A 17,242-nucleotide genomic window follows, 5' to 3' on the forward strand; every position below is an offset into this window, starting at 1 on the left:
TGCTAAAGTCAAAGTCAATAATTGAAAGGGAGCATCTATGGTGTGTGGTTGGTCCCAAAAAAAAAAAATTCCACATTTATAGAAATAACGTGGTTCGGGTCTCTCAGTGGCACTTTTTTTTTCTGGGGTATTGTGGTACCTGTTGTTATTTCTGTTCTCCTTCACATATTTCAATCGTGTGAATGAATAGCACTTCAGTTCAGTATTTTTTTTTTTTTTTTTGTTTCCCACGGTATTGTGGTAATGAGCTCCATTTAAGGGTTTGCCGCTGGCCAATGGATTGCTGCATGCACAAGGCGGGATTCGAACCCCCGACACTTGCTTAAGCGGACTAGTGAGCTAACCACTAGACCAACCCAACTTGGTTTTCAGTTCAGTATTTTATCTCCTCAAATCTAAGATTAGTTTTAATGACGTGAGTTTTTTGCGTTATACATTGGGCCAATTAACATTGCAAAACACTGGGCCTATGAACTTGTCCTTTCACGTGATCCAGTAATTATTATTTTTTTTATTATACTACTATTATATGAATGCATTATTATTTAAAAGGAAATTATCTTATATTAACTAGATTATTCACTGATCATGCATAATCAAAATTATTTGTTTTACTATAGATTTTTAAAATGAAAATTAATTAGTCTAATTTTTTATTAGACACAATCAATTAGCGTACTATGTTGATATATAAGGACATATCGTGGATTAAATATAATAATGCAAGAGTTATTATATTTACGGAATGAAATAATATGTACAATAATGTTAATTTAATAGCTATAAGGACATAGGAGACTCGTTCAAATTCGAAGCTTCTTTCCAGGTTGTACCTCATCATCATAGTGGGAACCCCCACCGTCACCATCCATATCCTTTTCCATCTTCTTTCTGGCAAGTATCTTATTGATCTTGTGCAGTTCGTTATTGAGCTTCTGGTCCTTGTTCTGCTTCCGCGTCTTCCGGCCATCTTGCATCTTCACACCAAACTGGAATGCAGCCTTTGGCATTGCTTCCTTCTGCTCATTGTAAGTGGCCCATTCCTCTTCGGTCTCAAAGTCCCAACGATGAAGTCGACCCTTTGCCTGTTCAATGCACATTTTCATTATTATCACTTTTAATACAAACAGGTTATCAGCATGATGATTCTTCTCAAAGGGTCATCTTGAGAATAAAAATTAGTATAATCATTATTATATGTTTTCATATTTATATAACAGCTTTCTGAAATTAGGAAAATATATACTATACTTGAAAATAAATGAAAAACATTGCAGCCAGTTTAATAATAAGAAAATAAGGTAACTGTCGATGCAATTACTTACCCTCCCACCCATATCCATTTTGGACAAGTCATCATCATCACTATCCACTATTTCACGGTTATATTCTTGATACCCTGGGTAACATTCAGAATAACTCTCAGAAATGAAATTGGGGTCCTTTTCTCGGGCATCTTTCTCCCTCAGTTGTTGAAGTCTCTGATCATCTCGCTTAAACACTGATCCCAAACCTCGATCTTTCTCTTCTTGTGTCATAAAACGCGGATCTTGTGGCATATCTAAACCTGCTTGCAAATCATAAGTCTGCATATCTTGCTGAAGGTATTGATCAGGGTAAGCCAGCTGTTCAGCATACTGGTACTCCTGCCACTCTCCTTGGTAGCCACCAGCCAAGGCTTGTGTTTGCATAACATCATATTCATTCTGAGAGAAGAGTCAGATCAATGAGGGCAGAAACTCAACTCAAAAGCCACACTCTAATGTTTCTCTAAAAATTAGGGTGAGGACAAGGTACTAAACATGAAATTTCCAGTTATGTTCACCAACTTACCGATTCTTGCCATGCTTGAGGGAGTGCAGCAGGTGGCACAGGACCATAAGTAGGTTCAGCAAAATATGAAGGTTTGTCCTTGTTCCTAGGAGACTCTTCCATGTCCTCAGAGAGAGGACTTTGGCTCAAGTCTTTACCAGGTACATCATACGCCACACCCTCACCAACAAAAATGTCATCTTCTTCTGCTCTAGCAACAGCTGGGCCTTGTTTTTCTCCTGAATTAGCATGACTTTTCTTCGATGGAGGTGGTGGTGGTGGGATGAACTCTCTTTCAGTTTGATTCTTTACCCTCCCACCTTCAACCTTTGATGAATTCTCTTCATCATATCCATTACCAACAACCAAATTCTTTCCTATGTTCAAAATGGATGGTGCCAAGAGTACATTAACTATTAAAATTTCCAATAAATTATCAGAAATATATGACTATATAAAAGATAGGGTAGCAGCCTCCCTCTCCAATATCTCCCCGAGTTTCTTTGACATTAAAAATGAACGAGGAGGAAAGTAAAAAATATAAAACTGCTTACCATTGATGTATGTTAAATTCAACTTATATAATCGACTCAGGTATGAGCACGATCAATTGAACAAACAAAAACGTTCGCAAATACAAAGATAAAAAAAAAAAAAGAACCTTAAGAACAGCAGCATCATGATGTTTGTAACATAATAATTAGAACAAAGTCAGATAAATTTTAGTAAACCATACTCCAAGAGATTTTATGAAAATTGCATTACCTGATACAATAAAGCATATACTCTACACAATAACATCCAAAAATTCCAGATGAACTGCTCATTGCAGTTATTACCTTTTGCATCTTTTTCCTTCTTTTTCTTCTTCAAAACCTTCCCAGAAGAGCCAAGACGAAGATATGACATTATTTTAGCAATCCGATCTAGAACAGATCCATCAACGCTAACTGTAACCATTTCCTGTGAAAAAATAAGGGCATGTACATGAGGCGACACATTCTAGGCAAGCTATAAAATGCAGAAAAAAAGTGCCACAGAGGAATTGGCAAGATCAAAAACCTCCGGTACTGGACAATCAGCCTTACTACGGTGCAAGGTCGTTGGAATATCATGAGAATATCCACTCTCCTGACATAAAAAAGCTGGAATCTGTCAGAAAAGTGCTTCTATTCTAGAGAGTAACAAAGCTGGTAAAGGATCAGATTAACCGTTCCATCGATTTGAGTTGTAAACCTAAAAATGTCAATATAGCTACCCTATTTAACCTTTCCCCGTTATTGTTTATAATTATCAACATATGTAATTAAAGTGAATCAGGATGCAACAGCTAGCTAAAGGTCTCAAACATTCCATATCTGATGTCCATGCATATGATGCTACATTGGACAACCTACAGTTCGTAGAGACATAAGTAGAAACAGAAAGAGGCAGAGAGAAACAGGTAATATCCACAGCCAAGATGCTTAGTCTAGTGAATGTCCACATGGTGTATTGACTTAAACTAGGTGAAAGAACCTATTCACTAGGAGATAAGCAACTACCGCAAGGATACACAAGATGAAAGCTGTATTTGCCCAATATGCATGTACTTGCAAGCAAACATGCTAATGGCCACACCAAGCATGATAAACAAATAATTGCACAAACAAAGCATGAAATACAATAACCATGAGTCTCATATCATAAAGAACAAAACCGCATCAATTATCAAGTACATGGAAATTCTCACCATGTTAAAAATAAATGTCATTCGACCTGGAAGGAACATTTCATTTGTCTTTATGATGGTCTGAGGCTTCACTATCCACTGATAAACTGACTGAAAGGAGAAAAAAAATTAAAAGAATTGAAACATATTACTAGAAGCAAGCAACAATAATTCATGAATTGGAGCACAAACTTCACATTCAAACTGATAAAAATAGGAGGGGGAAGAGCTTTAGTTCATATTGTCAGTAAATATTCAACAGAAATAAAGAACCTTTGCAGTTGATGTGCGAATTGAGACTTGTTGGTCTTCCTTAGATGCTCTGTTGGCACATCAAAAGCAGGTAGTAAAACTTAGATTCATTAAAAAATAAAACCAAATAATAATTAATAATGTTTTAATTGACAGATTTACAATAAAATGATCGCTATCACTGACACTTCTGGACAAAAGTTACCTAGGTTTCCCATCAAGATCATCCACAGCATCTGGCTTCTTGTCAATCTCACTTCTAACTTTGTTCAGCAATGCATAATCCAAACCTTTGACCAAATGCGTGTGCTCCACATCACCTGCCCAAAAGCAATAACCGCAACATGTTCTGTTTTTAGCATAAGTAAGTCAATATTCAATAAAAGTTACACTAAATATTGTTCACATATGTATTGACTTTACAGTCATGTCTGCAAGAGTAGAGGCAAGAACTCTATTCTAGGGCGATATAATCAAAAACAAAAATAACACAACAGAAAAAGAAAGATCATGGATGCATATGGCACTGGAATCCTACATTTCAACTTCCAAAGCACCTTGTAACAATCCAGATCTCAAAAGCTTTAGAGAAAACAACCAAAAACATACTATCATACTAATTTCTTTGTGAATAAGATGGCAAAACTCAATTATACAAGAGTATGAATGCGAACCTCCAAGGTACTTGCTCTTCTCGATGGATAATTTGTGTGCATCAGCTGACCTTCAAAACATTACCAGATTTTTAGTAGACTAAGCAATGGCAGGTAGCATAATTTTTTTTTTCCTTTTCATCTTATTTTGGCCGAGTTAACTAAAAGATGAATGATGTGATATTAGACAACAAATATAACATAAACAGTAGAAAACTCACCTTAAATCTACAGTACCAGGAGGAGCAACGGCGTGAAATGCCAGCTCTGTAGGCTCATAATCAGGATTTTGATCTTCTCTACGCTCTTTAGCACGATCTCTATATTTTGGTGTTTCTGGTTCTTCTGGTTTCTCTTCCCTGTGCAACTTCCAGTATCAGAGTAAGTATGCACATCATATACACGATGCAAACTTTTACGCAACCCTCCATTTTTTGTTCACTCTACTCAATAAGGATAAGTCAAACTACAAATATAAAGGTATTCATCGAGTGAAAATTCTCCCCTTTTATCTTTGGCAATCATTGCAATAAACAATTGTAAAGAAGTTCCTGAGTAAGCTTCATTGATGTTGGAAATCCATTCATACAAGGGCTAATCATCCTAAATATCAAAACGGTGGAAAGGCATGGAAAGGCATAGTTACCTTCTTCAAGCTTATATTCTAATACCTGAATATTAACCAATTAATGAAGACAAATGTAGAATTGGGAAAAATGTTGCCCAGAAACACGGAAGAGCTAGTAAAAACATTGGTACACCAAAAAAAAAAGACCTTTTTTTACAATAAACATGAATTGGATATGACTTACTTGCGACGTATAGGTTTCTCTTTGTAATTCTTCTTCGACACAGTCATTGGTGTAGTGTGATTTTGTCTGGGGCTGAAATCAAGCTGAAATACCCAATTCGTTCGAAAACTCCTGAAGCTGAACCAAAAAGAATCATGAAGTTTTTTGGAGCAAACTTAAATTACGGTTATGTCCTTCCTATAGACAGACTAACAGATTCAGTAGAAATTTAGAAATGAAAAGATTTAGACGCTGATAAAAATGCTATCGACAAAAAAAATATATTTAAGAGGATTAATTTTGACAAAAATAATCAATTATCAATTGAGTTATCTGACATTAAGGTTAAACGTTGTTGTGTCAGTTAACAATTATTTATAATTACAAAAGTTACTCATACTTTTAATTTTTACAATTTTAAAAAATACTCAAATTATAATTTTTTTTAAATTTCTAATCTCCTTTTTGAGTTAAATTTTAAAGTGATATTTGAATTTGCAATCATCTCAAGAATCACGATTTCACACAAAGAATCAAGATTTCACAAAAATTACAAAGAACTTTCAGTGTTTATCTCAAGGTTGCCAGAACCAGTCATTGAACTGGTCGAATGACAGGTTCAATGGTTCAATAGTCCAATCGTAGTTAAACCAGTTTAATTAAATAATAATAAAATTATTAAAAATTCAATATACAATTTCAAATATACAAATTCAATAATTTCTAAACTAATAAAATTCAAAATTTTTATAATTTGACATAATAACTTGTTCATATTCTATCATTAAAATTCTATAAAATAAAAAAATTATTAATTAACTTATAAATTATGACAAAATAATCAACAAGAATACTCATTGCAATAAAAAATTAAAAATTTAGAATCACAAACTCACCTATACAAAAATTCAAACCCTTAGCAACAAAAAAATTCAGAATCAGAACAAATTTCAACAAAAATCTTCCAATCATTCAACAACAAAAACTCAGAATACAGAAAACTCAACATCCAAATACAGAGAATCCAGAAGCAGAAAAACTAACCAAAACAATCCAAACTTAACAACCAAAAAACTCAGAATCACATAAGCAACAACCTAACTCAGAACACAATCCCAACTAAGAATCTAGTACAAAAACAAAACTCAGAAGCCAGAATCTTAGAAATTGAAACTGAAGAAGCAGTGGCTTACCGGAGACACGGCCAGAGAGGAACGGAGGTGACAGAGTGAGCTCGGAAGAGGATCAGTTTGCGATGGCGAGGCCCCGAGCAGAGATTCCCCGGCTAGGCTCCGGGCAGAGATTCACGGAGGAGAGGACGCGCTTGAATAGGATCAAGCAACCGTTCGCGTGACGTAGAGGAGAAGAGGATCGAGGACGACGACGACGACGACACCCTCTGTCACTTCCGACGACGACGATGACAGAGGCGGGCTTCACGATGAGCACAGAGACGATGAGGAGGAGAAGAGTGGCGGCGGCTGGGGGGCTGACGGTGGCTGGTGGGGCTTCACGATGTGCAGGAGGCTGGGGGCTGACGGTGGCAGCGGTGTTTACTCTGATAGGGTTAGATAGGAGTGAAATTAGGGATTTTTTTGAGAAACTGAGAATGTGAGAGTGAGAGAGAAGGGAGAGGGGATCGCCGACTCGCCGTTTGGATGCTGAAGGGGAGGACCGGGCCTTTAAAAAATTCAGTCGGTTCATTGGTTAATAATTGATTCGATTGGTTTTTTAACCTATTTTTTAAAAGTGAAAACTAAGGTGACGTGAAATTGATATTTGAGAGGTTAAATAAAAATTTAATCAAATTAATTAAATTATCTAACAACTTTTAAGTATCAACTTCACGTGAGTTTCTATCTTTTTTAAATGACAGTTTTAGGAGTTAATCGAATCGGTTAGAGGACCAATTTCCAATTAATTCGGTAGAACTGGCTACTTTGGTCCAATTTTTAGAACCTGGATTTATCTTCTCTTCCTTCACAAGAATTAGAAATTCACAAATTCAAATCAACAACATTATATCGATTTATAATCAACATAATTAATTAGCTACTCACTCATTTAATCAAAGTATAACCTAACTGAATAACTAAAAAAATAAAAAATAAAAAATAAAAACCAAAAGTAAGTTTCACGAAGACACGAACCCAGAAAAGAGAGAAGACCAACCTGAACCCAGAAAGGAGAGAAGACCAACCTGTCCGAGCACGGCCAAGGCGAGGCAGCAACGACGAATGAGGACGCGGAGCAAGGAGACACAACAACAAGGTTGCTTGGGAGCCACAGACGCGACGGTACAGTGTAGGGGAGCCACAGATACAATGGCGCAGTATCGAAGACCAATGACGGACCAGAAAATTTTAAGAGTGGTGGCAAAAATATATATACTAAAATAAATTTTGTTAAATATTATTAATTATATAGAGATATAAAAATTAAAGAGTTAGTGAACACTTTCATTCTTAAAATACTATTCATTATATATAATTTATAAAAAAATATTTTTTATTTCAAAAACTTCAACTTAAAATATTTTAATTAAATTATAAATACCTTATTATCCTAACTAATTTTTTATACACATTTAATAATAAAAGACTGAATTAATTGGTACATTAGCGCCTAATGATACACTAATATTTATAATTTGAAACTAGAATTATATATAAATACTAAAATAATTAAATCTGTATACGAAAAGTATGTTTATATAAAATAACAGAAACATAATTCACAATTTTTTCTTTCTTTTTTTTAAAAATAATTAAATTTGTTATATATTTTTTAATTTAATTTTGATATAATGTTACATGAAAAATTTTATACATCTATTTAATTATGTATTGTAATTAAAATATTTTTCTATTACTATTTCTAAAAATAAAAAATATATTCTAAATTAGTAAATTAATAAATTTATTTTAAAATTTTATACGCAACATAGGTACATATAATAGAACAAAAGATAAAAAATAAGTAATAAAAATGAGTAAATCGAAAATAAAATAAAATATATAAAGTCACAAAGAAAATAAAATATTAGATTAATACCTAAACTACAATTGTTTGAATTAAAATTTGCAATTGAAAATATCAAAAAGAGAAACAATGAAATTGAAAGATACATAGAGTCATGGAGAACTATATAAAAAACATAAAATATTTAAAATTTATTTTTTGATGAAGAGAAGATAACCACTAGACAAGGAATAAAAAAAAAGTTGAAAATATAAAAATAAAAAGAGGGTTTAAGGGAATAAAAGAGTGACGACACAAGAATTAAATTTGATTAGGTTAAATAATAATCAAAATAATAGAGAAATTAAAAAAGTGAATTTGAAACTTTAGCTAATTCAGATTAATTTATTTATAGTGGGGTCATTTAAAATTTGAAGTGAGGGCATATTATATATAACTATATTTTTAAAAAAAATTAAAACACTGTGGGGGCAAGTGCCCCCTCTTCTTTTCTACTGGGTCCGTCCCGGAGCCGGCAAGACGAAGCAGAGAAGACAGTCGGCAATCGCGAGTTCTGAAATTGGAGTGCGATTGGGAGACTCTCTCTCTCTCTCTCTCTCTCTCTCTCTCTCTCTCTCTCTCTCTCTCTCTCTCTCTCTCTCTCTCTCTCTCTCTCTCTCTCTCTCTCTCTCTCTCTCTCTCTCTCTCTCTCTCTCTCTCTCTCTCAATGAAATGACGTTGTTTTCGTGCTGGGAGGGAAAAAAATAAAATTTTCAAACCGGCCGGGTTTATGTTCTGATTAATGGTTATTAAGGATTTGGAGATTCTGATGTCTTATGGTCCAAAGTGTTGTAACCACAAATGGTAAATGTTGTTGTAACTACTGTAGAAAATGGATTTATTGTGTTAAAATCACTGCGGGTTTGATTCTTCGAGATAGGAGATTGTTTTAAAATGAAAATATTTTGGCTTTTGAATTCCTGACAAGTTTAGTAGGTTAATGCAAATTGATGAATGTATGTGATGTAAATAATTTTCTACTATGATTAACATGTTGTGTTTGTTGGTGATTGGTTGATTTCTGAATTTCTTGTGAAATTGATTGAATATATTGGTTTTGGTTTTCTTTTTTGAAATTGATAATGATTGATTTTGAATGACGGATTTAAAAATGTTGATTTGAAATGCTAATTTTGTTATGTTGATGTTGAATTGAAAAAACCCGTGAAGGATGGTAACTCTAATTTTTAGGGGAGGTTCTGCCAGAATTTTTCTAAAAATTTGAAGAGTTTTGGAAGTTTTGGTTATGATTTTGAAAATGAGTTTGGTTTGATTAACTTTATCAAAAGAGATATGTCTTGAATACTTTTAAAGATTTTAAAGAAAATCGAATTCTTATAATTTTGTTAATTCGTGATTTTAACTCATTTATTTTTTATAACAGTGAAGAGAGATTTGATTAACTAGTTAAAACATTTTTAAAAGTAAATTAATTATAAATTCAAAAATTTGGGAATAGAAGAGTGAGTTTGAGGATTTAATGGAATTAAATATAAGAGTTAAGAGAAAGAGAGTTATTTTAAGGAATATGATGATAAATTATGTGCTATTTGATTTGGAGGAAAGTCATGTGAGGGTTAAGATAAATATTGGAAGTTTAATGGGTTGTTGGGTGTTGGAAAGAATGGATATAATTTAGGCTTGAACATGGATGAGGTTTGATAGGTATTGATCTAAAAAAAAAAGTGTTTGAGAAGTATTATTGTGAAAGTTGCTTGAAATTGAAGATTTAGAAAAATTTGGCTTGTCAATCTATAATATGATTAATTAGAGAAATAATTTAATGAGATTGAAGGGTTATGTCGTGTTTGAGTTAAATTGTTGTTAGCTATGAATGATTATGTTTTATTTGAATTAGTATATAACTTTGACCTCGAGTCTAGAGTGTTGTATTAGAGACCTTATACCCGCAAGTTGTATATAACGGTCCAAGTCTCACCCGGTGAATGATAAAGGGTGCGAAGTAAAATTTTAGCGGAGTTATTAATGAGTTTGTTGAGGATTGTGATTTTAAGTTGAGATTATATAGATGATGATAAGAAGTGAGATTAATATGAAACTTATGATGAGAACTTGATTAAGTTGAGATATGTGCGATATATTATGATTGAGAATGACAATTATGTCAGTAATGATGTGATGAGAATGATTATGATAATGAAAATGATGATGATTAATTTTGATTGAGGATGATGGGAATGATTATGATAATGAGAAATGACAATGATTGATTTTTATTATGATTGTGAATGAAGTGCAATGAGTTTGAGGGTGAATTTGATAACTATATTGACTCTAATTGAGATATATCTCCATGGGTAGATGCAGTGGCATTGTTCTACTTGTCCCGGGTTATGGTTTGATTTTCTAGGGTAGATGCAAGGATGGTGGTTTTGTCCCGCTTGCTCCCAATTTATATTTGAGTCTTTTAGGGTCAGTGACGGATTCAGAAAATTATAATAGTGGGGCAAAAATAATATATAAAAATAATTAAAAAAAATAATATATGATATTTAAATCTTGAAATACGTTAGTTAGTCACGTTTTTAATAAATATAATTAACACATTAAAAAACATATTAGTTTATATTAAAAGTATTTTTTCTCATTTCAATGTTTTGATATTATTGCATGATACGTTTATTATTAATACCAGTGCTTTGTTAAATATATCATATTCGTCAAATTATATTTTTATTGAATATTTTTATATAATACAACAAAAAATTATAATTCAACAATTATAGAATCTATAAAAAATATAACTCAAATTAACTAATTTTAAATTTTTACAAAAATTGTATGAGAGACAAAAAAATTATAAAAAAATAAAATTTTAAATCAAACAACCACAATTCTCTTTATATATAAGTATAGATAAAATAATATCTCTTTTTATATTATGTAAATATTCAAAAAATTTGTTAGCATTTAATTATAAAATTGACATTTTTTAATATTTATGATAAAAACTTTTTGACAAAAATAATTATTATATGTAAGACTAAAACTAAATTAAATAAAATAATAAAAAATAAATAAATAATTAATATATATTATATTAAAAAAGCTACTAAATACTAATAATCTTATTTATATTTAAAAAACTATATTTAACTTTAGATAACTAACTAATTGAATTATTATTATTTTTTGTTATTATTTATTTTAAATATATATAATAAAATAATTTTTATCATTGTATTAATATTTAATAACAATTTTTCCTTACACACAATTTTTTTTAAGTTTAGAGGGCAAATAAATTATAACTGTGGGGCAAATATATATATATATATATATATATATATATATATATATATATAAATTTAAAAATTTATCTGAGTCATGAATTTTTTTAGATAGATACAGTGGGTCGGTTCCACTTGCTCCAAGTTGAGATTTGAGATTCTGTTGATCCTTCATCGTAAAATGTGGTCGGACACTTATACTTTTTTGGATGTTCTCCTAATGCATTTGATATATGAATATGAATTTTTAAGCTTGGGGTTGCCTACACGCAGGGACTGTCTAGAGGTCGCTATCGAACATGTCGAGTTTGACTGTATAACTGACAGATAAGTTTATCGGCCATAAGGGCAGACATGCATCATTTGTATTTATGTCTATTGTTTGGATGTGTATTTTGTTTTTGGTTTGTCTATTTGAATAATTACATTTATATGCTATTTGATCTAATTACTCTATGTACTCTCTTTTTGTGTATTTTTTGTATTGTTTTGTCTATATTTAAAAACTGAGAGATCTTTCATGCTGGCGGTGGTAATGCTGAGAGTTGTTCCTGATGTGGTGATGTAGGTTGAGGCAAATTAGATTTGGTATTGTCTTGATACTCCAGTTTATGTATTGATGGGTAGGAATGAACAATGTAAATTTGTTTGATAGTAAGCCCTTAGACACGTCTTTGGTCCTTTTTCCTTATTATCCAATTTACTTTATGGAATTGTAAACTAAAGAAAATTTATTACGACTTTTTTAAAGTAAGTTTTCTCACATAGCTTTCCAAAGGGTTATTTAAAAAATAAACTATTTTTATAATAAAATCCTTTCTATTTGCAAGTATTTCTTTACTTTGATGGTATTCCTTTCTTTACTGAGAATCCGAAAGGATGAGCTCTCACCCCTTTTTACATCCAACACTTCAGTGAGAGGTTTAGTAAGCTTTAGCGCGAAACCACGACCAACTACAGAGCTATATGTATTTGTATTTTCTGCTTTTAGTTTAGTTGAGATTTTTTCCTGGTCATTTGTCATTTTGAGTTTTTAGAGCGATAAGATTTGTATTTGAGAAATTTTGAATAAGTCTATGTATTTAATATTATGTGGATATAATTATGTGATTAAGTAGTTTAAAGTAAAGACTTTTCGATTTCTTAATTAAAAATTCGGTTTGTATTCATGAAGGCTCAACATTAAATAAATATAGTATAAAATTAAAGAAAATTAAAGAAGTAAAGATAAATGACGTTTGAACTTTTAGTGTAATCATAAAGTGTTAAAAGTTAAGGTGTTACACATAGACCAATAAATTCGTAGTAAATGGAAAAGACACTGTTTATGGGGAGTGAATCCTCTCCGGTGAATAAAAAACTGGATGGTGTGCAGTGTTTAATCTAACCATTCACCACACTTTCTCTCTTATTTATTTCTGGTCCCACTATTAAAATCAAAAGTGAGAGATTACACTATATTTTGTCAAGTGTTAAAAAAACTGGAGAGAATCTATTTCCCTGTTTATGTGATCATTGAAAGTGCCCTCAAGTCCTATGCTTATAGCTTCCTCTTTTTGGTTTTCATCCTACCAACTTCCTCCTTTATAATGCACGCTTTGACGGTCTGGATATATATATATATATATATATATATATATATATATATATAGTTGAATAAAACTTACTGCTTTTTATATTCATTATTATTTCAATACTTACCTAAATGCAATAGCTATTGGTTGGAGTCATGAAATCGCTTCTCTCAAAATTTAAAATGACGATAGAATGAGTTATATAAATAATTATATCTATTCTAATACGCACTCTTATGCAACATCTTTTTAGGTTTGCATGAATTTTTTTTTTGCATAGATATCTTTTTTTTCTTTTTTAGATCAAACTCTAAACTTTTAAATCATAAAAATTCTGATATTAAATCTGCATATCATAAAACTAGCTCTTTTATAAATTTAAACTAATAAAAAAAAGACATATAAATAGAGATACAATATTACAATAATGTAAAGTTTGGTTCATGAGATTTTTGAGGCTGACTGGTTATTTTTATTAGTTTTTATGAAACTGCTTTGACAATTCTGAATCCATTGGAAGCCATAGGATCTTATGGGGTGAGGAACTTTGTTAAAAGCAAGTATGTTCATCAAAAGCAGAACCGAACACAGAGCTGTATCGCGGAAAAGCAATGGTGGTAATGGCTGGAAGGCATGGTTCAACAAATCATTTGGATTGAAATTTTATCCCATTAAAGAGATATATCAATTTAGTGTAGTACAATGCAGTGTTCTAGCTATGATTGTGTTACGGCCCGGCCCAGAATCAGCTTTGGGCCGACCCGACCCAAGCAATACCCGACCCGGACACGCGCCCCCCAACCGACCCGGACACGCGTCCTGTACGGCACACACACGGCTGCAGGACAGCGTCCTTGGAGAATTGGACCTGACCTCACGTGGGGCCCATTACTGACATGTATAAAAGGGGAAGATTGGCTCTTCCCCCGAGGTACGTCATATTCCCTCACCCCATTATTCTGCCCGCCTGCACATTGCTGACTTGAGCGTCGGAGTGTCTTTGCAGGTGGCACCCCCCCTCGTCCGTTCACCAGCACAAGAGCTCGCCAGCTCGGCAGACCTGCAATCAGTGCGACCAGGACTAAGGACATCCTCACCTATCCATCTTTACATCTTCTGTCCACCCGACCTGTTTGGAAGACGACTAACGAACATTGGCGCCGTCTGTGGGGAGCGTCTAAATGGAAGTCGTACTGGGTCCCGGCGACCAAGGCCGGGCTGCCGGAGCGGAGGGGGTAGCCTCCGTCGCCTCGCAAGGGGGGCGGCGAAGGTCCCCCCATCGACACACGAGGACCCGACCCTTCGGAGGAACGGGCGGCGATAGCGCCATAATAATGCAAGAGCTACGCCACAGAGTCCAGAACCTGGAGCGACAGCTTGCCGACCGGGAGCGGGACGGACGGTCTACCGATCCGAGCTACACCCCGTCTCCCGGTAGCGAGGAGGAAGACTCTTACCGAAGCCGCCCGCAGACGGAAGCGGAGAGCTCACAGGAGGAGTCACCCATAATGAGGAGACGAAATGACACGATCATCTACTCCCGCGGCAGACCGACCCATCGGGCGACAAGAGGTCGCGAAGACGAAAGAACACGGCAACCTGTGATAATGGGCGCCACCCCGTTCCACCGATCTATCCTCGAGGTCCGGCTGCCGAAACACTTCGACAAGCCAACGGACATGAGGTATGACGGAACTCAAGACCCTCTAGAACACCTCACGGCCTTCGAGGCCAGGATGAATCTAGAGGGAGTAGGCGACGAAGTAAGATGCCGCGCCTTCCCGGTAACCCTAGCAGGACCAGCGATCAGATGGTTTAACGGCCTCCCTCAAGGTTCTATCTACAGTTTTTCAGACATCAGTCGTGCATTCCTGGCCCAATTTACAACGCGGATCGCGAAAGCCAAGCATCCGATCAACCTTCTCGGGGTAACCCAGAGACAGGGAGAGCCGACCAGGAGGTACTTAGATCGGTTCAATGACGAATGCTTGGAGATCGACGGCTTAACCGACTCGGTAGCCAGTCTCTGCCTAACGAACGGCCTCCTCAACGAGAACTTCCGAAAACACCTTACCACGAAGCCGGTTTGGACGATGCATGAAATCCAAACGGTGGCTAAGGAGTACATAAACGACGAGGAAGTCAGCCGAGTCGTGGCTGCCAATAAACGGCAGTCCGGTTACGGCCAGGCCCGGCAGACCGGTGACGGTGAGAGAGCAAGAGAAAAGACTAGGGAGGAGGCGTCAAACAAAGCACCCAGGCCGTTCCCTCGAGTTGGGAAATTTACTAACTACACTTCACTCACCCTCCCCATCATGGAAGTCTACCAACAAATAGCGGAGAAAGGAATTCTCCCGAAGCCCCGACCACTCAAGGACCGCACAGGCGGAAACAAGAACCTTTATTGTGATTACCATAAGGGATATGGCCATCAAACACAGGACTGCTTCGACCTGAAGGATGCATTAGAACAGGCAATAAGGGAAGGAAAGCTGGCAGCGTTCTCCCATCTCATCAGGGAGCCGAGAAGACGTTATCGCGACCAGGATGAGGAAGGCAAGACGCGCTCGGCCAAGCGGCGACAGGAGCCCGAAGACAGAGACCACGGCCTCACGGTGATAAACGTGGTAACGGCGAAAAACACTGCACCAAAATCCCGGTCGGCACATAAGAAAGACGCCAAGGTTCTGGCGATCTCATCTTCACCAGTACAGAGTACCAAAAAACCTCCGTCCATTTCTTTCGGCCCAGAAGATCAATGGTTCAGTGACGCCCCGGAAAACCCTCCCATGGTCATAACGGCCAGAGTGGGAACCGGCCTCGTCAAACGGATCCTTGTCGACACTGGGGCCGATTCGAACATCATGTTCCGAAACGTGTTCGACGCACTGGGGCTGAAGGATGCCGACCTGACTACCCACCAGCACGGGGTTATCGGGTTAGGCGACCACTTCATCAAACCAGACGGAGTCATTTCCCTACCAATCTCGGTGGGACAGGTGCAAGGCCGAAGGTCGGCGATGGCCGAGTTCGTAATCCTCCGAGATTCCACGACCTCATAGGGAAAACGGTCGAAGTTTACGTGGACGACATCCTGGCAAAAACGACACGACCTGACGACCTCCTAAACGACCTGGCAAGTGTGTTTACGTCCCTCCGTCAACATGGTATGAGGCTGAACCCCCTCAAGTGCGCCTTCGCCATGGAAGCCGGCAAGTTCCTAGGATTTATGATAACTCAGAGAGGGGTAGAAGCCAACCCGGAGAAATGCCAGGCAATACTTCAGATGAAGAGCCCGGGCTGTGTCAAGGACATCCAGAGGTTGGCAGGACGATTGACATCACTTTCCCGGTTTCTCGGGGCCTCGGCGACAAATGCCCTGCCATTCTTCAACCTCATGAAGAAAGGGATGGCGTTTGAGTGGACACCCCCGTGCGAAGAAGCCTTTCAACACTTCAAGGAAATCCTAGCGGCACCTCCCGTTCTCGGGAAGCCAAGGGACGGGGAACCACTGTACCTATACCTCGCTATAACAAGCGAAGCCCTGGCCGCAGTACTAGTGCGGGAGGACGGGAGGACCCAACAACCAGTCTACTTCATAAGCAGGGCCTACAAGGAGCAGAGTTAAGATATAGCAAGTTGGAAAAGCTAGCCTAGCACTCCTAACCTCCTCGAGAAGGTTAAAACAGTACTTCCAGAGTCACCAAGTGGTCGTCAGAACGGACCAAGGGATCCGACAAGTTCTCCAAAAACCCGACCTGGCGGGAAGAATGATGACTTGGTCCATCGAACTCTCTCAATATGACATACGGTATGAGCCCCGGGAAGCCATCAAGGCGCAGGCGATGGCGGATTTTTTGGTTGAAGTAACAGGAGACCCAGGCGAAGACATGGGTACACGGTGGAAGCTCCATGTGGACGGAGCCTCCAACCAGACCTTCGGAGGAGCCGGGATCATCCTAGAAAGTCCAAACGGGGTCGTATACGAACAATCGGTCAGATTCGAGTTCCCCATCTCGAACAACCAAGCAGAATACGAAGCCCTCATAGGAGGCTTGACCCTAGCAACAGAGGTCGGCGCAAAAAGGCTGGAAGTATGCAGCGATTCCCAAGTCGTCACTTCCCAGGTAAACGGCAGCTATCAAGCCAAGGACCCCTTGTTACAGAAGTACTTGGA

At 36.5% G+C, this 17,242-nt stretch overlaps 2 protein-coding genes across 2 annotated transcripts; one reads left to right on the plus strand and one right to left on the minus strand.

Moving 5' to 3' along the window:
• Positions 1-715: 715 nt before the first annotated feature.
• Positions 716-6,880, minus strand: LOC130955478 (suppressor of mec-8 and unc-52 protein homolog 2-like). The gene is made up of 12 exons (XM_057882328.1): positions 6,413-6,880; positions 5,241-5,357; positions 4,650-4,787; positions 4,450-4,499; positions 3,981-4,095; positions 3,797-3,845; positions 3,545-3,634; positions 2,875-2,943; positions 2,652-2,775; positions 1,834-2,189; positions 1,326-1,706; positions 716-1,085 (listed from the first exon to the last, which is right to left on the minus strand). The coding sequence occupies exons 2-12, from the start codon at positions 5,285-5,287 to the stop codon at positions 804-806; spliced, it is 1,701 nt and encodes a 566-aa protein (XP_057738311.1). The 5' UTR covers positions 5,288-5,357; positions 6,413-6,880; the 3' UTR covers positions 716-803.
• Positions 6,881-14,246: 7,366 nt separating this feature from the next.
• Positions 14,247-16,127, plus strand: LOC130956708 (uncharacterized). The gene has a single exon (XM_057883716.1). The coding sequence runs from the start codon at positions 14,247-14,249 to the stop codon at positions 16,125-16,127; it is 1,881 nt and encodes a 626-aa protein (XP_057739699.1).
• Positions 16,128-17,242: the final 1,115 nt, after the last annotated feature.

The sequence above is a fragment of the Arachis stenosperma genome, chromosome 10, assembly GCF_014773155.1.
Source record: "Arachis stenosperma cultivar V10309 chromosome 10, arast.V10309.gnm1.PFL2, whole genome shotgun sequence".
Lineage (NCBI taxonomy): Eukaryota > Viridiplantae > Streptophyta > Magnoliopsida > Fabales > Fabaceae > Arachis > Arachis stenosperma.

Excerpts from the sequence above, each read along its gene's own strand:
- LOC130955478 (XM_057882328.1), bottom strand. The coding sequence starts at position 5,287 with ATGACTGTGTCGAAGAAGAATTACAAAGAGAAACCTATACGTCGCAA. Across the intron at positions 4,788-5,240 it reads GAGAAACCTATACGTCGCAA|GGAAGAGAAACCAGAAGAAC; the intron begins GTAAGTCATATC and ends GAAGTTGCACAG. Across the intron at positions 1,707-1,833 it reads CTCAAGCATGGCAAGAATCG|AATGAATATGATGTTATGCA; the intron begins GTAAGTTGGTGA and ends CTCTTCTCTCAG.
- LOC130956708 (XM_057883716.1), top strand. The coding sequence starts at position 14,247 with ATGGAAGTCGTACTGGGTCCCGGCGACCAAGGCCGGGCTGCCGGAGCG.